At 36.5% G+C, this 26,394-nt stretch overlaps 1 protein-coding gene across 6 annotated transcripts in view; it reads right to left on the bottom strand.

Annotated features, from left to right (window-relative positions):
• Positions 1-2,024: 2,024 nt before the first annotated feature.
• SORCS2 (sortilin related VPS10 domain containing receptor 2) overlaps positions 2,025-26,394 on the bottom strand; it is a 543,664-nt gene continuing 519,294 nt past the window's right edge. The window contains exons 21-28 of one of the 6 annotated variants that reach the window (XM_032186612.1): positions 25,399-25,522; positions 23,377-23,489; positions 21,233-21,358; positions 16,247-16,346; positions 14,607-14,709; positions 6,668-6,825; positions 4,402-4,463; positions 2,025-4,052 (exon numbers count right to left, since the gene is read on the bottom strand). In XM_032186612.1, the coding sequence (XP_032042503.1) occupies positions 4,029-4,052; positions 4,402-4,463; positions 6,668-6,825; positions 14,607-14,709; positions 16,247-16,346; positions 21,233-21,358; positions 23,377-23,489; positions 25,399-25,522 (810 nt within the window). In that variant the 3' untranslated portion in view covers positions 2,025-4,028. The other 5 variants (XM_032186611.1, XM_032186614.1, XM_032186615.1 and 2 more) reach the window with 5 other exon arrangements.

Genomic DNA, 26,394 nt, shown 5'->3' with positions numbered 1-26,394 from the left:
AGAATATCCTCAAAATGTTCAAAGAAATTGGATATCAATTGGAGCTATAACAACATCTTGCCTCAGGCTGGCATCTTCTATTTCTTCACAGTTGCTTCCACCACCATCTTTTAAAGGGTATAAAAATATACATTGGTTTATATTGCTTTTATTTTTAAGAAATTAATTTATACTGGGGGTGTGTGGTTGTCTGTAAATGTCTTCTGAGCATTTCTGAGCACATTATATGAGTAGACCATCCTAAAGCTGTCTCAAACATCCAGTGTCAAAAGGGAAACCACAGTTAACAACTGTAAATCTTGATGGCTTCACATCAGAACTCCTTGGAGCATTCTTAGAAGTACCAGGTGTTTTTGAACTTGCAAATACGTGTGAGTTTAAGAAGGCCACAAGTTCTAAATGTTACCAATACAATACCAGTTTTGTTGTTTCTGGTTTTAGTATATTTCGTTGTCAATGCTGATAGGTATCATTATATCCAATGGATAAGACTTTTGACAAATAACACTGCAGAAAGCAAGTTTAAGATACTAGGATGCAAATTAGCAAGATCACAGCCCATGTTGCAATGCTACTCTGCATATGGTCCAATAACAGCTTTCAACCGAAATTACCTTTTTTTTTCTTTTATTCTTTTTAACAGTTATGTACCTGTTTCGTTTATGTATGTTTTACATTTACATATAATTGTGGTTTGTTTCAGTATACTACCTTAAATTACAGCAATAGTAAGTAAAAAAAAAAAAAAAAAAAAGGAAATAAAAAGTGAGACTATTAATATTATATATACTCACATAATTCTTTCACTCTAAAGGTCCCGGAGAAACAGTAATTAATTTAGCCTCACAACGCTTCTGTAAGGATTACTAATAATTACTATCAGCCCCATTTTACAGGTGGGGAAACTGAGGCACATACAGGTTAAGTAGCTTGCCCAAAGTCTGGGTACAGAATCTAGGTACCTGACACCCATCTTCCATTTCTTAGCCATCAAATCACCCTTGCTCACTAACAAGTTTAACTGGAGTACATACGAATACTGCATGTACAAATGCATACATGTGTGCCTAGCAATTGTGCATAGAAAGAACTCTATGTTCTTTTTATGCATGTAAAAGGATTTTAGATACCTATCAAGGATGTATATATATTTACATAGCCTTTAAGATGCTAAGATGTCCTGCATGCAGTTCAAGAGATTCAAAACCTAATGCTGTGAGAATTTTCATTTAAAGATAAACCATGAATGGGAAAACGGGCATGGTATTTTTCTCAAATTTTAATAACTCATTTTAAAGTTATTCTTGCCAAGGAATCAAAGGTTTCCTTTATTATATGCTGGGTATTGCTAATACAGTTACGGTGATACTGACATCTCTTTAGAAAACAGTGCTTTTAAGACATGACAAACCAACCTCACACAAGTGCTGCATGAATCAGATTAATTAGCTTTGAAAAACATTATTACAGGCACTATATTGTGCTGCGTTAATTAGAGTATCAAGCAGTTAAATATTCTACGGTTTTCCAAAAGACTCCTGTTGTCAGAGACACAAATCACCCTGTATTACATACACAAAAGTAGTTGTTAAAGCATAAATTAGATGTGTGACCTAGTTCCAACAGTGTCCTTCACTAATCAGATAATCTGTGGAAGAACGATCCCAAACTAGGATTTCCATCCTACTCCTTGTTCATGAGGCAAATCCCCTACTCACCTGCCCCACACCTACTACAGATTTATTTCACAAGTATAAGCAAGCTGTTTGCAATACTATTTTACTCTTTTCCAGCTCATTCCCCCTAGAAAGAGCTGAAAGGGCTGGTGAGAAGGGGAAGCCTCTGGTGCAAGAATCCTGAGAGTTTCCAATGCACAGCACATTTTGTATTTGTACTCTTCAAGAAATGCAGACTCAGACACATGTAACACCTTGGATTTAAGCATGGTCCTTCCTGCATACATGTCAGCTAGAGCACTGCTCCTCTCTGGATCAATTTGCACAGCACTCTACCACTACATAGGCTTTTTTTTTTTTTTTTTTTGAAAGATTTTTGAAATTATTTTCCTGAGCAGTTTGCAAGCACTTTCAGAATCTTTAACTTTTCCCAGGTCCATACATTAAGTTTCTTCTAAACTAGAATTTCTTGTGCTTTACACATACATCCTGTAGGGTTTGCGAGAGCCTACAGTGCTGCACTGAATTATTACATCACAGTCTGTTGCATTTGACAACCATATGCTCTAGGATATCAACAGCTACATGGAAGAATGACTCCAATGCATGGGGTAATTTAAAGATAGGTATTTTCTGTCTTGCCAGCGCTCGTTATTTACTGTTTGTTTATTCAGAATGATGTAGTTAGCTATCTGCATCCTCCTTAAGCAAGGTGGTGTGGGAGCTTGCCATTAGCATCACTATGACATTCACTGCGTAAAGAGCTATTTATTCTCTATTGAAGGCAAAAGTGAAGAGATTATATAAGTTTCTGAGACGAGTGTTCTAATTCCAGGCAGCTGTGACACAAAGGATGCCAGATGTTTGAACTCATCACACCACAGTCCATTTCCTACATGGCTCCATCAACCACAGGGAAACCAGCAGCAAGCTGCAGATTCACCACACTGCCTCTGCCTGGGGGTACAGAAGTTGAGATTTGGGAACTCTGAGCTGGTCACAAAATTGGGCTTGGGAACCTCCAGGCTGACCCCCTTCTGCAGGAGGCTCCTTCAGAAGCCCCACTGCCCAACCTGCAGGAATAAGGTCCGGTGCTGTGCTAGGGACCGAGTGACACCCTGTGGTGAGAGAAAGGAAATACCAACTCTGAAACCACAACCGGTCCTCCCCAGGGCCCTACAGATTGTCAGAGCAACCCAAGCAGAGTGCAGGTTAGGGTTTGCCCACCCCTGCCTCCAAGGGCCAAGAGGCAGCAGAAGCCCCAGGGGTGACACGAGTGGGAAGGGGACTGCAGTGTCCTACCTGGAGGAGAGCTCGGACCTTCCTGGCATCTCTGCTCCAATTATCAAAACAAAAACAAAAAACACATACAAAGAAAGAGACCTGAAAGAGGTATTTACACTCTCTGGAAATTTAAAAAGAAGCAGGCCATGAGCACCTTTTTTTTTTTTTTTTTTTTTTTTTACATGATAACTAATCTGGCAGCTGCCATCGTCCTAGAGGTGCTCGCTCAGAAGACAAGAAGAGAGCAACTGAAATGACTGTCTGCAAGTGAAGGCACCTGGTCTGGGAAAAGCTTCACGCTGGTGTTTCTCTTTCACATGGGGTGGGATCAGGGTACATACCTATGCTGATGGTTTGTCAGGACTTGCTACACTTAAAGGAGAATTATCCTATAATTATGAGATATCCTAATTAACACTTCACTTCCTGTAATCCACAGAAGGGCATAAGCCTAAATTCATTAGATTGTCTCACACAGTTTTAAGTTAAGAGCTTGTATGGCCTAGGAGTTCATAGGACTTCTTGCTCAGTCCTCTCCCAGTACAGAACCACTCTGAGTTATGGCCTTCTGACACAATGTCATCGTGAAAACCAACCGTCTATTCGGGTCTAGTCTCTTGTTTAGAAATCACCTTTTCAGGCTGAAGAGTCCCAGCCTTCCACTGAATACGTCAGTTAAAAACCTAATTAAAAAGTTACAGTCAATCGTCCTAAAAATAAACACAGAGAACTAGAGCATATACAGGAACAGAAGAAAAGAAGGTGGCATTGAATGTGCCTAGGGCTACAAATTTGCTACCATAGTTTGAATTTGAATTGTAAAGAGTTCCCAGGCCATAGAGTGAACACAAGACGTATTATCCTTCTCCCCTGGTAACTGATGATGAATGCTTTTTTTCCACGGGACTGTTAGGGAACCTTCTCTCCACCAGCATTTACAGCCATATTCGCAATTTTGTGACATCACCAGGGAAAAATAAAACAATACAGAGAAGAGTCTTTCGGTTTTTGTGTTCAGCTGTAAATATCAGCTAACCAGGTAACTGTGCATCTCTCTGGAGTTGATGCTCAAAACCACGCCTGAGTGATTGCCTATGAAAATACAGAAACAAAAGACCAGCATTAGTGTATTTCAGGTACTCCACAAGAAATCCCCCTTTTATCGCAGGGACAAGTCAATCACACAAAGAGACTGGCTTTATCAAACAGGTGAAGGCTGGTGCAACAGCTCCGTGTACCTACAGGATACTTTCACTTAAAGCTTTTGCTCATGGTGGTGAGTTTGTGGTGAATTCCTAGGGTTTCTATCCTAGTGACAGCATAAGGTGGTTCTCTTTGCAGCTTAAAAAGGTGTAGTTGTCTCGAGGGGTGCAGGTGAGGTGGGAGAATGGCACCTGAGGTGTCCATTCAACATGCCACTGACCTGGGACTGGACACTGACCGGCATCAGCAATAGGGGAACTCTGTAGCTGTTCAAGTTGCCACTTCTCCCAGAAGGAGTCACTGCAAGGTAATGGTGTTGAGGAGTCCCAAGGTGGGGGTTGCGATAAAGTAGGCAACATAAAATATATAGAAAAAAAAAAAGTGGATGGGTGAGTCTGGAAATACTGTACTGTGGAAATTCAAAAGTTATGAGAAGAGAGAGAACAAACAGAACCCTAGGCCTGCAAAACCCTGCTGTGCATGGAGCGGGGGCTGTTACAGACCTCTCCCAACAGGGAGGGAGAAAGCTCACCAGAATTAGAGGGGATCTCCATAGCATAGAAACCTTCTGCAAACAGTGTTGTAAAATGGAATTTAATATAGAGCAGGGATTTTAACATGTTTCATACTCTAGCCAGATAAAATAGAAGAGTATCATTAACAGGAATATTTTTTTGGCAGTAGTGAGTGATACCGGAGCTAGTGGAAAGCATTGCAAGTAACAAAACAGCACAGAGAGCTGAAGTATAGTTTTACATCTTAAATAAAGTCTTGTGTCTAAAAGCTGTACAGTAGCTGATGAATATAGATGATTATGATCCACAGAAGTGAACTCTATGCTCTGCTTGAAATGCTTCTGGTGTTGACAACCTGGCAGAAGCACAAATCACCTCAGGATCTGCCTTTGCTCACTGTCTTAAGTTTCACATCAAAACATCATGATCTTGCACCCTTTAACCATAACAATACTCCACCCAGATACAAGATTTATTTTTTTTTTTTCTCTGTGTAATGTGTGCAGGATCAGGCTTATGTAGCCAGCAAGTAGAGATTATTTCTGAATGTGTCACAAATCAGGGTAGCATTTCTTTATTACACCATCACCAGCTGCACTATATAAATAGACCAAGAGGGAATTTCTACCATTAAAAGTTATATTTTTGCACATTACTAGAGGTGTTTGAATGTTCCACATTAATAGGCATGTCTACATGGAGTTTGTTAGCAATCAGCTTTCTCCTCTAATAGAGCCTAGAGATAAGCTGATCAAACAATTTTAACACAAAATTTGTTTTTCCAGGCTTGTTTTTGGAATTAATTCCAACAGTCAGGAGTGCGATCAAGGTCTTCTTGCAAAATCTGAATAGAAACACAGTGGTATGCATATACAAAGTTTGTCAAACAAAATATAGAAATACACAAAGATACACAATGCAAAGCTGGAGGATGGAAGCTCCCCTTGTGTTTTAAAGCTAACGTCTTCAAGAACATAGAAACAGCACATGGTTCAGCAGATGAAAATGAAGACATCTGCAACAGAAGGTAAAGATGAAACCTGGGAGAAATAAATCTGTCCTCTGCCAAAATTCTGTCCTACCTCAGGTTTTGTCACAACTGAAATAGATCCCTTTCTGTGGGTACATGAAGACATTATAGTTGCCTGTTACAGCATGAAGGGACTGCCACAAATTCCAAAAGCTTTGGATTATCTGATTTATTTTCAAAAAATTTGTATGAATGAAGTGAATGAGCTTTTCCCGTTGTCCCACACTTTTCAGACTTTGATTTCAATGAACTCTGAACACAATGGTAAATTTCACAGGAACTTTATGGCTCAGTACTCTATGCTACATTAAAAATAACCACTGGGGGCCAGGATATACACTTCTACCTGACACTGAAATAATTACTCAGAGTTTCACAGGAAGTTTCCCTTATAGGTTCCTTATGACCACCCCATGAATAATAATAATATAATAATTAACAGTTAAAATAGGGAAGACTCATAACATTTTTTACACAGGAATAAATTTAATGTTGCTAATAATGAAAACTTTAAATGCCACTGGAATATAATCACCAATACAGCAATGCATATAGTTACAATTCATCTGAAATCTTGGAAATATTGACTGTAAAAATCTTTCTGGCCTTCTTGATTTTCCACTAATTCAGGGGATTCTTGAATTAATTCAGAGGCTACCAAGTATATCCTGTTCTACAAAATATAATTTCTCTAATTATAAAAATTATCCAAGTCTCCTGACATTAAAATCTATTGTCTCTGTACCTATGTTCTACATAGCATGTCATTCATACATTCGCCTTCATTACAAGCAAGCAAAAAGAAGATAATTGAGATAATCCTTTGTCAGTAGTGTACTATTTGCTTCATCCCAAGTCTGAGCAGAAAATGAAAAAAGAAAACAAAACAATAACCTAAAATGAATATCAAGTAAAAAATCAATTACTTAAGAAAATTTATAGACTAAAAATGAAGTTACCTCTTGCGTTACCTAGCGTTTGAGAGTCCAGATCATCATCAATAAACTCCTCACCCTGGATGATGTTCTGGGTGTCCTCACTATGATTGACAGGGCTTGTCATCTCCTGTTCTTTTTCATTGTGCATCTGGGCATAGACATTCCTGCCTGGCAGTTTCCTAAATTGGACAAGAAGAAAAAGTCTTGTGATGGAAATCCTTTGTGCCACACACATGCTGGCACCAGAGCAGAGCTCCAGCAGAGTGACACAGTACCAGAATCACGTCATAGAACCAATCATATCCATCCCTGATTTTGTGTTCATAATCTAAGAGAGTTTTATTTAACTGCCTTAACTGCTCAAGAATTCTGCATTGATGATTTCTTGACTAAGTCTGATACACAATAAACTATATTAAAAATAAAATAAGAAATATAAATAAATTAATAAATAAAACCACACAAAAAGTTATTTTTGTGAAATAAAACAATAATAAGGCCCAACAGAAATTCTTTTCTGGTACCAGACATCAGATTAAAGCTGGGTCACAATCAGTCAAGCCCATCTCCCTGGTCAGGTGGGCTGACGCTGAAGGTCAGTGGTAGCATTCAATGGCACTCTCATAATGTATTAGAGTTGAGGAGAAAGAAGCAGGAGAAATCCAGGAGACAGGGAATGGGAAGGGAGAAGAGAGTGATGCACCAGGAGTCCAGGAGAAAGGGCTGTAGAGTAAGGAAGCAACCCAGCATTGGTAAGGGAAATTAAGAAAGTTGTGCTTCTATGCAGGGTTAGGTCGGTAGAGATAAGCAGGCAGCACTAAAGCACTACTGGGAAGTGCCAATTTAAACAAATTTTCCATGGAAAACAGCATTTAACTTATTCATTCTGATATGAATCTAGAAAAAGAAAAAGCATGTTATTAAACAGCTTTATCAGCTCTAACAGACAATTAGCACCATAGCTGAACTTGGGAAGCTTTAAAGTAAGTATGGTAAAGATTTCTTACCTAGATTTACTTAAATTAGACTTTGTAAAATCAAAGGGGATAAATCAGGGGTTTCTAACTTTTGTAGCAGAACTCATGGTTTAAACATTTCTAGAGAGTCATATCCTCTGTTGCAGCTGTGTTCATTTGAAATCAGCCTGGGCACACAACAGCATCCATTCCTACTCACCAGGCAAACACTTCTGATTAGGGAGCTGCAGATTGTGAGCTCCTTGTCCCACATAGCAAGCAGCAGCTTGACAGCTTGATCAGCATGACAGCAGATCATGGCTGTTGAAGTCTGTGCTCAAAAGAAATGGTTGCAATGGGCAGACAATAAGAAAAAAGGGAAAATGGGGTTGAACTGCTGAGGTTAAGATGAGGTTTCTGCTTTGCTCCTTTATCTACAGGGCAAAGACAGAAAAACTGACAGCAATTTTTAGGTATCCCTCTAAAAATGGCCAACTTCTGCTCCATAGTCTGGCAGCAGTATGACAACCGGATAAATACATGAGTTGCTCTGCTTTCTTTTGGCTTTCAGAGATGACCTGTGTTTAAATGTTATGTCAGAAGAAAGGTTCTGTTCCACGTGGCATCAGTTTCAGATAAAAGTTACTGCAGCATCCTATTTTGAACAGCAGCTTTCATTGCATCACAAGTGATTACAGGAAAAAAATAATATTGTTAAACAATGAAACATGAGTGAAAGGGATCTCCTCCCTATTGATGAAATGCATCCTATATATCTAAATATGTAGACACACATCTGTATAGCTGTGTGTGTATACACACATACACACGTACATGTATATTTATAAATCAGGCATTTTATTCCATTATTTACGAGCAGCACAGAGAAAGAAATGCGTTTGGTTTTACTATTTTCTGTACCCCACTGAGCATAGAGTAAATAAAGCACAGGCACTAACTAATCCCAAGGATGGGAAAAGGGTCTGGTAGCACAATGTTATGCTGGTATGACTGCTTCAGGAGGTGCAAAGGTTCCTCCAACACTAACATACTTTGCCAAGCCCTGCATCATTGTCCTCCCATTAACTGGAGTAAAAAAGCCACATTAAAATGGAGAGGGACATTCCTTCCTCATTGCGAAAACAAATGCATTAGGTAATTAATTGTGATTTTTTTCTCTAGGGCCAGTAACTTCAGACAGTTTATAATGTGTCTGCTAATGAAACTAGTCATGTGTAAAACAATATCTGTCTCAATCAGACCTGCACCAAACCTGTCAAATTGCTTTCCTTTCAGTCCATCATCAAATGTCTATGGGAAACAAAACCCAAAAGAAAAGCTTTGCAGCACATACCTTTCTACAGAAATTGGGGAATCTTCTCAAAGATGTAGTTCTGACAGATTTGGAAGCATCAATAGCATTACCAAAATATTTTTGGCATAATAATGATGTTATCCACCTCAAACCCATATGGCACTCCAGATCTTTAGTGAGAGCTGCTAACCTACTTGTTGTCTGTCTGTTTTCACAGGCCAAAGGACCTGCCTGAAACCATGTTAACAGGATGCATCCTTTAGTATAAATCCTGAGGTTTCAACTGTTGTATCCAGTAAATCTTACTTAGATCACCATAATCCCAATACACACTATTAAACATGCCTGAATGAAGAAACCTCGCAAGTTTACAACCATTAAACTTCTTGACGTTAAGAGCACGCCTTTATGGGTTATGGATAAAAGGAGAAAATACATAAGCTGATATTTCTTGCTCAAACCTCATGAACCTGGTCCTGTTAAGCACAGATCCTTAAGGGAAGGTATAAAGTTGAGGTACTCAGTGTAGTATCTTAGATTGTATCATGGAGCATGGATGGGAGGAGGGGGAATATTACAAGTCTTGTGAAGGCCATCTGACCTGATACATTATAGAGATTTCTATGTGTTTCATATTGCTTCAATTTTACAAGGAAGAGATTTATCCAATCTCAAGAAAATGACAGTCCAAGTCTTTTCAAGAAGCATTTTTTAACATGTGCCAGATGTTCTGTTTACGTGGGACAACCACACTGCAGAATGAAACAGGATGTGGATACTGAATCCTTGCAAAAGACGGGCATAATTCTGGCAATTTTCCAGTTGCTCCACACTGCTCTAACATGTAGGAAGGAAGCTGCTATCCCTAATTATTCCGTAAAAAAAAAAAAAGTGCGTACCCTGATGTGTTTTGCTCTTCTTAAGGAAGCAATTTATGTTGAGTCCATTGTAAGTGTTTGAAGTAGGCAGAGCTGAAATGCTTGGGTCTACATAAAAGACTACTGTGAAAACATGACAAGACATGAAATTTGACCCAAGAGATTTATATCAGCAATACAAAAATTGAAAGCACGTTTATCAGAACAGAGAAAAAGATTATGCAATGGTTTCTTTTGGGGGTTTATTCTTCAGCTGCAAAATGTATGTGCTTTGCATCCATCACTGGAGACAATTACCTCTGCTGTACAGCACTCCATAGTTTACATTTTTAGTTCCTATTGTTTTCTCTGTAGCATTTTATTTCAACCACGAGGAGGAAGAAATATTCATGCCTGCTTTGAGGACCATAAAAACATGAACAGGAGACTTAATTCTGCACAGAACTATTAATGAGAATCCCAGCACATGACTTTGACTGAGCTCTCCAGGTCCCAAACCTTTTAGAAGATATTCTAGGAAATAATTGTTTTTCTACATTCACAAATTCTAATCAGTCCATACCAGGAACTGTTTGTACTTAAAAATGTTCAGCAGTATGAAACAGCAGGAGGGGGACGAGATATTGATTCCCACTCCTTTAAACTCTCTAGTTTATTTGGCTTTCAATTCCCGCCTTGTGGAGCCAATATTCATTGGCCTTTACACAGCTTCACTCATTTTCCAGAGGCTCGATTAAGATTCTGTTTAGTATATAAAGTAGGAACATATTCATATGGCAAAGGATATGGAATAATGCATCATGCTCTTGGAACTTAAATAAAACTAACAACAACAATAATCCATTAAACAGAATATTTTATTGTGGTGTTGGTTTTATTATGTTTGGATTAATGTTCAGATGAATGGCTTCTTTGTGCTTTGAGATGCTTCTGATTTACTTCCCTCTTTCATTTTGGAAATCTTTTATACATGCTATTACTTTGATTTCAGAGGAAGTTTTTATGAAATATTACAGATCATTAAATTAGTGCCTTTATATATATGTATATAACTAAGTGGCATGAATTGGGACTAAACTTGCTCTCATGGAACATAAAAGCAGTATAAGCAAGGTAGGGAAAAAAAGATAGCTTTTCTTCAGAGACTGAAAACGAGATAGTAAGTCAATGAGGCAGAAAGATAACAGAGTTCTGCTCCACATTGTGGAAATGGCCCAGGAGGGGGTTCATTTACCAAAAGTGGCACTTGACAGTCCCAAGAAAAAAAAAAAAGAATTATGCATGAAATTATATAAATTTGATTGAAGTAGACTCAGAGACATTTCTGAAAACACAGTATTCAGCTTTAGGATACAGACAGTAGTTTGCATACAAATTAAAAGATGAAGATTTTCATACTATTTTTGAGAATTTTTTTTTTTTTTTTTTTTTTTTTTACTGTTAACCAAGTAAGGCACTTAAACAGAAAAATTCTTATCTGCTCTGGTTTGGTGTTAATCTAATACCTTGTTTTTATACAGAAGTGAAAAAGTAAGAAAAGGATGATTTCACATCTTCTACTAGTAACATAATGATTATATGGCAGCTTTGATGTGGCTAAAATATAATTTTCTTTTCCTCTGCTTTGCTTACTGCAGACAGTGCTGTTTGCTTTCTCTATAATGTTGCCCACAACCCCCCACTGGGGAAGTTTTCTCTGAAAGGATGAAGAAATCCTTTCTGGATTTTGAGTTGAAACCCACAAAAACAAAACAAAACAAAACAAAAAAACACTGTTTCAAAGGGATTGGAAAATGTCTTTCTTTACTGAACAAAATTTAGTAAAGATAGGATGATACAGAAAAAAAATATATATGCAGGTCTCAGATCTGTATTAAAAAAATTGACCTGATTTCTCAAAAATATTTTCCATCTGCTTCACATTGTTCTGGTCTAAAGAAGCAGCTGTAGTCCATTTTTACCTGGATAGTTGTCTGAAGTGTCCTAGTGAGTACTGTAATACATTGTTTGCTTGAGGCATCAGACTGGTGATTTCCATACCCAGAATGTAAAATAAAGGAAAATTATTGGCTGGTCCAATATCCACGCTTGTTGTCTGCACTGTCTCATGTCACAGCCACAGTGAGTTTTAGAGGCCTGAGTATTACTTTTCTTTCCTTACCACTATACTGAAAGTTTCCTCCACCCAAACCATGTAAAACCAGTTTTGTTCAGTCATGGAATCAGACTAGGGTTATTTTTTAGAAGCCATCAACATTAATCATTTAAAACTTACTTCTCTTTTGCCAGGTAAATCTTTCCAGATACCAAATTTAATATTAGGAACTATTTTTTGTGCTGGCAAAGAAAGAGAATAATCCAAGTCATGTTCTTCTTTGCCTGTGCCCCAATGCCAATTGCAAGTCCTGTAGACCCAAGTATTGTATTGACAAAACTAAGATTAATAAACCTTTCTCTGGCTGAAGATAAATGGAATTTTAATGCTTTTCTGAAGGAAGTATTTGCCTATCAGCTTACACAAACGAAAGGGAAGCACCACCACACTAAATCTCTTCCATGTCCTCCTGTATAATTTTCTGAATTATACAAAAATCATGGACAGTATTAACACTTCAACACCTTACACATGCCTATAATTTCTAAGTGGAAATAATTCATATTTACATTTGCATGTGTTGTCTGAGGTACCATAGGGTTTAGAAAGTGTTATTCTGCTGAAGTAATCTCATAAATTTGAAGATTTTTTGTTGCATGTGGCATTCTTTCAGTGAATTCTTAACATTGACAAGCCTTCATGCATTTCAGGTTGGTTTATAACTAATGAAGGACATCTCAGTTTCATAACCTCAGTCCCTAGGGGCCAGTTTGTAAACTTATACACTCACTGTTCTGACTTTAAAGGGACTGCACTTGCAAGAAAGTACTCCATGGGGATACAGAAATTTATTGTAAGTCCACATAAACACAGGGAAGATTTCTTTTTTAAGATTTTTTTTTTTTTTTAAATGGGATTAGATATTTGGGTGGGAGAGGAGTTCACAGGAAGCACAAAGAGAAAAAGTGATTCTTCAGACTGAGCACTGATTAGGCACTTAATATGCTTTGAAAACCAAACCGTATGAAAAAGATGCAACTAAAAAAAAAAAGAAAAAAGCATCTTGGAAAGGCTTAGCAGGAATATTTAAAAATAATTCTGTCAAATATCTCAGAAAGAGATATGGTACAGATCCAAACTGAATATTACTGCATTGTCATTCATCAATGCCAACAGCAGTTTTCAGGCTACTGAGAAGCATCTGAATATATCTCACATTTCTCCTCACTTGCACTAAAATTAAACGCCCATAAAATTCAAATGCAAATGATTTTCACAAATTATGTATGGAAGTGTGCGAGACATTAAAGCTCACAATTTGCAAATGGTACTGTAGTTTCCTCCTTAATAAAAGCTCTATTTATAAAGCAATGGTTCATTGGGCATTTTAGAAAGGATTTAAGGAAAATAATTTTTTTCTTCCTTTCTTGAATATTTTATACTTCTTTTGCCACACAGTAATTGTGTCTGTTATTTAATTGCTCTCATTTAAGAGCTAATAAAAGATATAAGTCATACTGCTTTCGAAACATATTGCCCAGAAGTTTTATGATTCCATGCTACAACCAACAAATCCTCCATGTATTGCTACTGAAATACTATAATTACATCACATCAACCATTTTTATGCCTTTTCTTGCTGCAGGCACCTAAAATAGGGAAATGGATTTTTATTCAGTTATAGACAGTCTAATACAACATTATGTGCTTTGTCCTTTAGAGTAATCAGTCACTATGGGCTCTAAGAAACTTATGTCCTGCAGGGAAAAAATGAAGAGATTCTTGGCAAAGAAGGTTTCTCTATTGACTTAAAAACACTCATCTAAACAAACTCTCACTTAAATGTTTTCTATGCTTATTGTCCTTATAAACTCGGCGCCACATTTACCTCTATAAACTTATGCTCATTTCAAATAAAAATCAACCCTGAATAATATGACAAATTGATAGAAATCCTGAGTAAAGATTTGATGATAACGAAGGCTTCTTTCCAATATTATCAAATCCAACAGCTTCTAGATGCTCCAAAGTTATTAAAATGCTAAGAATATAGCCAGTGATAACACAAACTCATGAAAAAGAACAAAATTCTTCTTTAAATTGCACAGCATCCAAATAGTTATGATTGAAACCCATTGTAGACTAAAGATCTGTAAGACTACCAAAGACTGGAACAGTAACCATTGTCAATTTTGAGGATATGTCTCACATAAAGGCCACCTCTATAATTATTTCTTCCCTTAACACATACTAGTGTCAAATTAATGCTCATCTGTTACCATCATTTATTCTATGTGGCATTGTCCCAGCACTTAAAATGTTATGCTTGCAAAGAGAAACTCCTCAGAGTTGTAAATTTTGATAAAATTACATATATATATATATTTTTAGCAAAGTGCATTGCAGATGCTTGTGGTAACTGGAGTTCATTCATAACTGATAAGAGTAATGAGATAGGAATAATATTTTAGTTCATCTTTCTTTCTTGATGATATTATTTAGACAAGGCGAACACTCTCCACAGTTCCCATATTGCTACTATTTCCTTGAAGTTAGTTCAGAATGAAGCACGGATGAGCTTCAAATATGATTTTCAACGCACTGGACTTCTTGCAGTCTCCTTTTGAAACAATAAACTTTTTTTTTTTTTTTTTTCTGATCTGCAGGTAAGTCTAAACCTCAAAATGTATATGTCGTTGATTAAGGTTTTACTTGCCTTTTGAACTTGTAGAGGATGAAAGCCCCCACTGCAACTAGACAGATAACAAAGAGAACCACAATAGCCCAGTAGCCACTGCCTCCTCCAATCCTCTGAGAGTCTGAAATAAAAAAAAAACAGCACAACAGCTTAGCATGACCTCTTTTAGATCAGTCGTAGTCTTGGGGTTTCTCTTCTATTTAATTGGTAGGTCAAAACATTTGTTCCTACTTGTGTAACCTCTCCAATCCATCTGTAGCCTCTTCAAAAAGGCAACAACACAAAATTAATTGGTGACTTTCCACTGAAGGACAAAGAACCAATTTGAAAAAAAAAAAACAAAAAACAAAAAAAAGCACCCTGAATTATTTGCATTTATTTGCACACTGAGCAGGGTTTATTTTTGTTTGTTTGTTTGCTTGTTTTGTTTTCTGTGAATCTAAAGTTATCATACGAAATACCACATACCCTAAGTAAATATCATGCAAAAGCAAGGCTGTACTAATTTCACAGATGGAGAAACTAAGGCTCTGAACAACAAAGAAGCTCATCAAGATCATATAGTGGTAAACAATGGAATGTATGGAAAACACTTTCAACTCTAGCCTTTTAAGCTGGTAAATAGATGTTATTCCTTTAAGTGAATGTTTTCTAATGAGATCAGACATGGTACGACAGTGAAATTGCAGCATGATTCTACTTTAAAGAGACTAAGTAACAAAAACTTTATCTTCTACAGAGAGCTGACATAGTATCATTTACATCAGTATTAGCATAAATTGATTGTGGTCAGCTAAGCTTTTGTTCCATAGCACATTCAAGTAAGAGACAAGAATATGTTACTGGAGATGATACACCAAATCTATGAGACATGCTAATATGAAGTTTAAGAAATTTGAACTTTCTGGTTAAAATATCATTTTAACACATCTCTGTTCAAAATATACACACACATATACACACACGCTCTCTTCACCAGGTCCTATCTACAAAGGTAATCTAGAGATGGAGAAAATATATTCCAAAAAAAAGTTTCAATTTATTTTAAACAGAGAAAACATAGATTATTTGTTTCAGTATAGGATTAGCAGGGTCTCTCTGCAGAGACCCTACAGCAAGCTTCAGATCTGTGGATCCATCTGTGTGACACAAAGCCATGTCACAGATGCATGGAGTTATTTTAGGAGAGTTAATGGCTTCAGAAGATCTGCTTTCTCAGTAGCTAGTTCAAAGTGCCTCTAGTTCAACAAGTGTTTTTTTTTGAAGCCTTCCTTCATGGCACTGTTTTGTACAGTATAGGTATTAATGTCATGGCAACACAGAAAAGAGTGAAAAAGAACATTTTGTGATACAAATCATGATATATGACAAAATAGAATTATGTAAAAAGCATGTATTTGGTGGTGATGGTTATTCACAAGTACCAAGTAAAAAAATATATACACGCATACATGTGTATGTATATATATAAATATATATTTATATACGTATATAAACGTGTGTGTGTAGCTATACATCCCAAGTAAATATATGTACTTGTGTATGTATATAAATGTACACATACATATACTGTTACAGAAACTTTCTCCTTCACCTATCAGAGCTCTAATAAGCATCCAGAGGCTGGTCAGTCAGGAGCTTTGTTGATATGTATTTACCTGAATCGGAGTCCGCTAAGGTCACCAAGACCCAATATCCTCCCCTCAGAAAGAAACTGATGTTGTGTGCATTCAAGGCCTGCTTTATAGTTGCTATTCTCTGAAAACACAATAGAGAGAATGTCTCAGACATGTTTTACTCAGTTCTACTTTGAGAGACGATGCTCTGAATAGGACAGCCCCTGGTTCATTGTAGTGAGAAACTCAGAAAGCACTTGTCATCGATGAGCTGAAATCTTAAAGAAATTCCATAGTTAAAAATCATGTAAAACTCCACAAGCTGTAAATGCTGAAAATGTCAAATCCTTATAGCCAAATCTTTCTGCTTACTAAACCCTTTAGGTTTACTGAGTATGTGACAGACAACATGTTATATTTGCATGCACTGTTGGGTTTATCTCAGTCATAACTCAGACTATGCATAAGCCATATTAAAAACTCTATCCATTTTCCTAACCCTGTCAGAAGGCAATCTGCAATGTCACTTTAGATTTTTTTACTATGAAATGTAACTGTTATTTGATAATGAACTGCGTGTTGTAATTTAACTCATCTCTTTTGCTACAATTGGATGGATTCCATTTGTATCTAATTTTTAACAATATTCTATAGAAATATATACACCCATCCATGTGGAAAAAATAAGGATTCCTTCTATTTTTCTCCATTGGACAGAGTATACTAATATATGGTCACTTACGTTTTTATGGAGCAGAACCATTAAATATACCATCATATCCTAACTCCAGATGAAAAACTGGCTGAATTTTCCCTTCTACTTCCCTCTGTCTTCAACACAGGCAATCATCTAAAAGATCAAAGCTAGTTTAATACTCTATGCCTTATAATTTAAGGTATGATTTCCCACAGTATGCCAAATTAGAAATATGCTTTATATTCACAAAACCTTCACAAGAACCTCCTTTTATGACATTATCAATTACGGTGCTCATCTTTGACAAGCCTTTGCAGCACAACACACAAAAATCCCTGCAGTCTTTCTCATATTATGGAGAGACTTCACAAAAGTTCAGATCCATATATTCTTGCTCTTATTGAGGAATATCTAACTTCCGAAGTCATTCCATTGACTTTATTAGATTTTTTTTTGATTTTTTTTTTTTGGTGAAGGAATGACTTAACCTAAGGATGATGTGAGCATGGCCTCAGTTATTTTACAGGAAAATTACTCCAGATAGCTCTTAAGTATTTATCTTTTTACCCAGTGTCTGAAAAGAGAATGAATATGAAAACTATATTGATTAGCAGACTTTAAAGTGATACTGACACAACTGAAATAGTTACTTAGTCAGTTCAGGCTCAATCACATTCATGGGATACAAGGTGAGAGGGAACACTGCTTTAGGCTAATCTAATTTTCATCCAGTAAACGCAGTTACTAAGCCCTGTAATTTACCTTTGAAAATGTCATATTTTCCTGGCAGGTATTTGAAGAATCCAATATTTGCTCTTTTTTTTTTTTTTTTTTTTTTCTCAAGCAATTAAAACTTGTTTATTATTTCTCACCCCACCCCTACATTTCCACCTAGGTCTATGTAAACTACACTTCCACAGGTCAAAGATCTGAACTCCACGTGAATCCATCCAAAGATTCTGGCATATGTATTTTACTGTTAGATTGATGTTTGTTTCAGCCCTGATGGTTTTGGTTTGATTGATTCCCTGTGGTATGTTTTGAGCACAATGATGCAACTTTAACTTTTTTTTTAAAAAAATAACCCAGTGTTTAGAGCTCTTAAAGTTCTTACAATGGCATTTGATTTTTTATCTTCTTTTCCTACATCCTTTCCAATCATAAAATTTGAAAACAAAGGATCCTATATAAGAATGCAGAAATAACTTCACTATTCAAACCCACTCATTTGGTTACACACCTGGGGATCTGAGTCACCTGTTTTGTCAAAACAACTCAGTGGGAATTTTCATACAGTAGTTTGTCTAGATACAATCCTAAATTTTCCTCGGAGTCACTGCTTCCCAGGCTTTAGTTGACTCAACTGGATTTATACCACCATTAGACGTGTAATAGATGTGCATAAATTAAACAACCAAATCTTTCTCTAAAGTCAATGATATAAATGAAGCACTTCTGAAATTGTTGTGTTCTTAAAACCAGGCAAAATCACCCTCACACCCTCAGCTGTTATTTCTACATGCATAAATTTGAAAAAAGTCTTTTGCCTAAATGGAACCAAATGACAGAATTATCCAAGGGGCTCCTACTACTGTCCTGCCAACTTATTTACAATCTTTATATCATCGGCTACGTTTGTAAGTACTGACATCTTATCTAGATTTCTAATAAACTTAATAAATAACATCACATCACAACATGCCTTGTAAAAGGCCACCACAAGCTCCAGCAAATATTTGCTTTCTGCCTGATCTAGAAGTTGTCTTTAACAATCCTTCTGAAATTACACGTAGTATCCCAACTCTAAAAGGTTGTCTACCAGGAACAAATAGCTTATCTTTAAGGGAAGAAACTTCATAACTATGTCTAAAATAAGGATTTCAGGGGCACTCCCATCAAACATGCAGGAAACATTCTGAGTTGATGAATTCTGACAGGAACACCACAGGACTGAGTTTGAAAACTGTCACTAGCAGCGTGACAGAGCACATCCTTTCAGTAAAACATGAGAAAAGGAATATGATGAAGACCCTCAAAATTCTCTTATTTCATATTTAAGCATGTAACACCACGAGTCTTTAACTGTTGATTTAAATAGTTCAGCCTTCTAAGTTTACATAGGGTATGTATTTTCAGGATTTTTCATGATTCACCACAGACACAATACATATTCCCCAAAAATGATGACATTCAATTCTAAATCAACAAATTTATATACACATATCCACAGCTAAAGGAATGTCCCTATGCACCTGGCACTAGATGATTGACTCTAAAGCTTTGTACTCTATAAAACAGCCAAAGAGTTGAGATGCAATACTAGTGTAGCTGATTTTTTATCACTGGATAGCATAGGTGACTGTAATTGCTCCTGTCTTTCTTTGTTCCTGCTCCAACCAAATGCAGGTTGAACCATATTTGGTATTGTCATACAAGTAATTCCCAGGCACCATTTGTGTGACCCGGTCTAACCTAAGTGTCAGAAATGTACCATTCTTCTCCAGGTTTTACACTTTCTTTCACCTTTCCACCTTTCCACTCTAGTTTCAGAAAACTTTTGCAGGGTCTATCTGGGATAATACTTATTACAGGAAGTGTGTTCTCCTAAACTAGTGTAATATCTCCATAGCCCACCTAAACAACAGAAGTTTTCACAAATAACTTGCAACATATGATTGTTCTTCTTTATGCTATAGAGCAACTCAGGGTATTTCACATAGAAGATAAAAAAATAAATAAATAAAAATGCAGCATTGATTATAATTGATAATATTCTTCAAGGTGCCTTGAAGAACAGTGCTAATATAACAGTAGAGATTTAAAGGGAACTAAAATACATAACATTTTTCACTGATGTAAAATGTTTGCAGAACCCAAGAATCAATCACCATAGTTTGTTTAAATTATTAGAGGGATCCATTCTATATACATTTGGAATAAAGAGAAATAATTTCCTTTAGAAGCTGCACCTTGCCTCCTAAAGTAGAAAGACGCAAGTAATTTTGAAGAGGTAATACTCACCTGGCCAAAAGCCATAGTTCATGAATAGCTCCTTACTAAGGAAACAACCTATTAGAATTAACTGTTTCCTGCAATATAATCAGGATTTTAGACTCCCAGGAATTCCCACTATGATTACAGAGTGAGAACAGTAAGAATTTAGGGTTACCACAGGGGGAATATTCTGTTTATTCATACTGCTCTCTGCATATTTCACACCACTCTCTGTGCAAAACACCTGTTCAAGTACTTGGACAATGTCAGTTTACCCCTTTGGATCTTCCAAAGTGTACCCCCATCAGTACCATAAACACTCTATTGCTATTGTATTAATATGATGAGCTTTGTCTTATCTACTTCTCCAGCTCTTTGAATACTGTGACCTTGCCTCAAAGAGTAGTAAAATACCCTTCAAAATTAACAATACTTTACACTGTGATTCTTCATAGCTGCCAGGACTTGAGCTGCAAGATACTGGCACAGAGTTGGGATCTGTTCCTTTTCTATCACAGCAAAAGGACAAGTATCATAAATAGTAATTTAGAAAAAAAGACCACACGGTATTCTTATTTTCTACTGGCATATACTTTTTACATGTATTATGGAAGGGATATGGTTTAGAAGGGGGCGGGGGGGGGAGTGCAGGGGGGAACGACGACAACGGACTAATTTCTGATTTTCATTTGTTTCTTGGCAATTGAAAAGGATCTCATAAAGAAAAGACAGAAACTACCTGTTTGATGCTCTTTAGGTCAACTATTACAGGTCTATTGTTAAGGTTCTGTTTCTGTTGGGCCTGAAATCTAATTTGCCTTTGAAGAAGTGAAAAAAGTTTCTTCCTCTTTAGAAACATCAGTGTTCTGAACACACTCTTTGTTCTACTTGATCTTCACAGACTGTCATGCTATTGCTGTTGTTTCTGTTTAAAAAACAGATCAATATTATTTATTCTTGAGAAATACAGAAATATCACTAGATTATGCTGTGGAGAAGAACATGGCCTACTGTGAAAATGCTGTATGTCTGAAAAAGCATTAAGAGGGAACAACGGTTATTGTGGGTTAGCATTTAGTTGAATAATAATAATTTATTCTCCTCCATCTTCTCACGTGGTAGGACTTATTCCTTAATATAGGAAGGTGGTCTAAACACTGCCGTACACAGAAGTCATACTTGTTGCCAGCTTTTACATGTCTCTTGTCAGGTGGGAGTGAGATCTTGACACAGTCAGGGAGAAACTTTTAATTCCACATAAAGACAATGAAAGTACAGCCAGTAATTTAAAAATACGATAAAAATTAGCTTAACCAGACATACATTGCTCTGATTACCTTATCACTAGTTACACTTCTCTTCCTTTTAGGCTGGTTTGCTGGTAGCAGCACATGCAAGTCAGCAGTTGTAGGAAGACCAGGTTTCACTACTGTCATAAGTGTTTCTTCGGGTATATTGGTTTCCTGTGAAGACAAAGATATATGGCAAATTATAGAACAGGGTGCTTTGTATTTTATATAAAATACACAAGCAATTCCTCATGGGTCTTTCATTCTTTAGTCTTCAGATCCCTAGCATTTAGAGTGGATTCCACCAGAAGCTAAAACATGAACAAAGCCAAACATTAATTAACTGAAATGTGAGCTGCTCTTTGAAGATTAGAACTACGCATTGTTATCATATTGAAAAAGATTTAGTGGCATCATGGAAAGAAGCAAAATGAAGTGGTATGCAGTTTTAGCAAAACTCTGCAATGGCTTTGAATTTTTAGGGTAACTTTAAAAATAATTCCTAGCGATTTAGGATCTTTTGTCAGCTGTTCAGACGCCTAGCAGACTTAGAATATACATTATAGCCAACGTCAGCTTAAGGAGGCTACTTTTCCTTCTGCGTTTAAGGGACAGAGAACAATCTCTCAGGGTGAGATTAAAAGCACCTAGGCTCAGATTGGTATGAATATGTGCACCCCACACTGAAAGTCAAATCCATCCCTTATTAAAGTCGTTTGTGAAAATTTTGTTTTCTGACCCAAATTCCTCCATGTGTTATGTAACAGTCACAAAATTTGAAATGACAACACTCAGGGCATTTCCCATTGCCTTTCTCGGAACAGATACTGAAATTGCATTAAATTGTCCATATTCTTTTGCAAATGATTTAGTAACTAAAATGCAAGGGCAATTTTATAGGGTGGTAAAATATTTGTTAGACTGAAACTGGTTATTGGAAGTGTGTAAATGGGAATTTAATTTGACATTTGATGTGAAGCTTAAAAAAAAAAAAAAGCAGGAAATTGTATAAAGTCAAAATTCAAAAATTTGATGTACACTACTGCAAATCAAGGAAAAGTCCAGCAATTTCATAGAATCATAGAATATCCTGAGTTGGAAGGGACCCTTAAGGATCATCAAGTCCAACTCTTGACACCGCACAGGTCTACCCAAAAGTTCAGACCATGTGCCTAAGTTCACAGTCCAATCTCTTCTTAAATTCAGACAGGCTCGGTGCAGTGACCACTTCCCTGGGGAGCCTGTTCCAGTGTGCAACCACCCTCTCTGTGAAGAACCCCCTCCTGACGTCCAGCCTAAATTTCCCCTGCCTCAGCTTAACCCCGTTCCCGCAGGTCCTGTCACTAGTGTTAATGGAGAAAAGGTCTCCTGCCTCTCGACACCCCCTTACGAGGAAGTTGTAGACTGTGATGAGGTCTCCCCTCAGCCTCCTCTTCTCCAGGCTGAACAGGCCCAGTTCAGCCACACAAAGTTGTGTTCAAACACAACTACTTAAAAAAAAAAATCATAAACCTGCAACTCAGTGATATTGTTCTCACAAAAAGTCTGTATGTGCATGCTCTACTTTGGCAGCGTGTATATCTGAAGAGTATAGCTCTAAACCTCACAGATTTTATGTGGTCATCTTCGTTTATCACACAGAACTGTTGCACAGCTTTGTACTTGATTTAATCTACAGGATTCAACTGCTCCCAGTCCACATTTCTTTTGCAAATATGATCTAAAAAAATCCACAGCTGTAACAACTGCTTGCCTGTTCATTCTATCTAATTTTTGACTATACAACTGACACTGTGAAGTCTCTCTGCTTTTTTTTCTACACAAAGACTATGTCTTTAAATTACAAAGTACCCTTTGCTTTATGCTACATATATCATATTTAAACTACTCTTGCTGTTTTGGAGTCAGCAGTTATTTGCCATGATGTCTACTCCTAATCCCATAGAGCAATATTTAGCATTAATTGCCAATTAGGCTGTGTTAGAACTAAACTTTTGTATGTTACAATATCACTATCCACAGCTTGCCCATAGAAGTGACATTAGGCTCAAACTTGTTTGAAATGTGGCTCGTGAGGTTCATTTTATTATTTTGCTCTGTGTCCTTTTTTTTTCTAAATGAGAAGGCATTAACTTAACCTTCAAGGTTTTACGACTGGAGAGGGAACATTTACGAGCAATCTGAAAGAGCACCTTTGCAAGAAGTCGTGTTACTACCCGCCCTATGTCTTCCCTCCACTCTGGTATGTCGGGGTTGTACATGTCCAGGTGCTTAGTAAACTTCAGAGGAAGAACATGGAAATGATCTAGAAAGACAAAAAGGAATGTTTTCAAACCGTTAAAAAAAAGATTTCAAAAAACATTTTGTATATATTTTTATATTTATGTATTCATATATATACATATTTATACATCTATATGTATATGTGTGTGTGTGTGTGTGTGTGTATGTATATGAAAAAGAACGTCTATTTTCTATGCAGTGCTGCAGTATGTGACAAACCCTTCCCCAAAGAGCCTACAGTCTACAGCAGCATGGAGCAAAAGTACACTCCTGTCAAGCACTCAATTTCTTTCTGTATTTTCATCAACATCATCAAATTTGTGCCTAAAGATTAAAAAAAAAAAGGCAGTAAGAAAAAAATAAAGCAAGCAGATTTACATTCATTTTCTGGGGTCATAACATTCCCAATAAATTTTTTAAAAGACAATACACCACACAAACATTGTTGGTTTCTTTTATTTTTAATGGGAATTTGCCAATGGATTCTATTGTCGCTGAATCATAAACATATGTTTTTTTTGCCTATTACATGTTCCTGTTTGTCATGCAAAATGGATACCTTGCATATTCCATAAACTAGCTGCAAAAATAAGAACAAAAATGATATGCCAAATGCTAACTACTGTCCTCTATGAAAAAAAAAAAAAAAATACTCCAACAACATTTATTTGGATATTGTCCAAAATATCTGAAATACTAGAAATGGGCTATTTCTCAGTAAGGAGTCTCTACTCTTTCTCCTTACAGGCTCCTTGGAAGAACACCTGGGGAAGTTAATGCAAAGCAGAGAAAGAGATCATTTGGAATGCAGGCATGACTCAAACGTGCCCCTCACAAACAGTTTGGACAGAGTTGTATTGTGTTTTATTATAATTATGTTTTTCTTTTCCAAGGCTTTCTTTATTTCCATCATGTACTTTCTTTCATGTATTTTCCATCAGTACTTTCTTGCTCTTTGGATCAGAATTTGCCAACGTGAACAGCAGAAGCAATGTTAGAAAGCCAAAGACATTGATTTCCTCTCACTAAGAGGGCATATTCTTTCTAAAAAAGTGGATGCACTTTTAATTGGTAGCATAAATATTAAATCCATTTATCTCAGGAAAGGAGAAGGTTTATAAAAGCTCTGTTTAGCATGAGTGTGGTTTTCATCATTACTTAAAAAAGTATACTAAAAGCAAAACAACCTTCTTTCACTGTTCAGATAAGAGATATGTCTCATTTTGTGTATTTCATGATATCTGAAAGCTTTTAGTTCTGTATTAAAGAGATTTTTTTTTGCATATCACAATTCTCACATGTGACAGCACAAATTCAAATGTAAATAATTTGTCAGCACTACATTTTTCACAGTATAGTATGCCTTGTCACCATATTATACAACACAGAAAACACACCAGGCCACAATGTGAAACATGAGCTGAGGTTCAGCTTCTTCTATCGAAGAGTTCAATATTTACAACAAAGCAACACTTGATTAAATATTTCAGATAAACATCAAAGGAATGGTGGTATATTGTCATAGAAATCAAATATTTCATATTGTTATTAATACTGAGAGCTATTTTTTTTCCAGAGATATTTAAACTGTTGCATTTAGAAATTCTAACTAACTCTTTAGTCACAGGCCAAAATACTATTTAAATGTTATTGCCACATACAGCATTTGGAAACCACAGCAACTTTTACAATAAGCAAAGGAAAGACAAGGTTTCAAATGAAACCCTTCCATACAATCACACTACTCAACTTCATGAAGTTACCAAGTGACACTTTAACCCTCTAACTTTAGGAATTAAATGTGGCATTACATATGATTATTCAACAGGTTCAGTTCTGCCAGGACTGGTTTAAAAGTTATATAAAAACACGTACATGTGAAAATAAACAAACAAACAAATAAATAAATAAATAAATGAGTAAAGTCTTACCAAAAACATGGACAACTTTTGAATCCTGAAGCATGGAGTTCCCACAGGAAGCTTGCACTGTCACTCTGACATCACCTGTTACAGCAAACTTCGTTACCAGAAAATTGTCCAATGTAAGAAGTGGCTTTAAAAACAAAGAAAAGTTGAAAATAGAATTTCAACAACCATAATAGCATCTGAACAGAGAGCCACTAAAAATATCAGCAGAGAAGGTTTCAGACCAATTACTTTTTAGACTGATGATCAACATTTTATCAAATTACTTGATTATAATTTTCAAAGACTGTTTCTTTCCCCAGATGGATCTTTTATAAGCAGAAAACTGCCAGACTGGGCAAATATTTCTGTTAGAATAATTGGTAGAGTATTAGGTTTTCATACAGATCCCACTGAAATAAATAGATTTTGAGTCAGGCTCACAGATCTTTACAAGATCACATTCAGCAAGTCATTTGCCTCAAAAAATGTGGGTTATAGCCAAGGTCAAATGGATTACTTTAGTCAGCTGAGAGCACAACCCATGGAAGTGCACCAGTCTATTGTAACTTCCAAGGTGGAGCTGAGTTAATCTGCTCCCTGACCACATCTGTATGAATTACGAAACCCTCCAAAAGACTAAATCAATCTGCAGTGCCTATTCTGGCAATGGTAAACTCAGTTACAATGAACAGATACAGACAAGGATTATGTTAGACCACACATATGCAAGACAAAAGTTCACTGCACTTATCTGAAATCATTCTTGTGTCATACTTTGTCTCCCTCATAAAGAAAATATTTTATGTATCTGTTATTGAAAAAACTGCCTTAAAAAAATTAACCCAGCTAGACAAGTATTCCCAATGGCAATACTTGGTTATTTATTGCTCTAGGCTATGCGTATCTAGACTTTGTACTCCCAAATAAATACCACTATATTGTTTAAGTGCTCTGACTGTTTTGATACCCTTTTTTTGATATCCTCTCTAGTTTTGATATCACCGTTTAGTTTAGACT

This window comes from Aythya fuligula, chromosome 4 (genome assembly GCF_009819795.1).
Source record: "Aythya fuligula isolate bAytFul2 chromosome 4, bAytFul2.pri, whole genome shotgun sequence".
Lineage (NCBI taxonomy): Eukaryota > Metazoa > Chordata > Aves > Anseriformes > Anatidae > Aythya > Aythya fuligula.
Note: the sequence above shows the minus strand (reverse complement) of the source record. Positions and strands in the feature narration are given on the sequence as shown.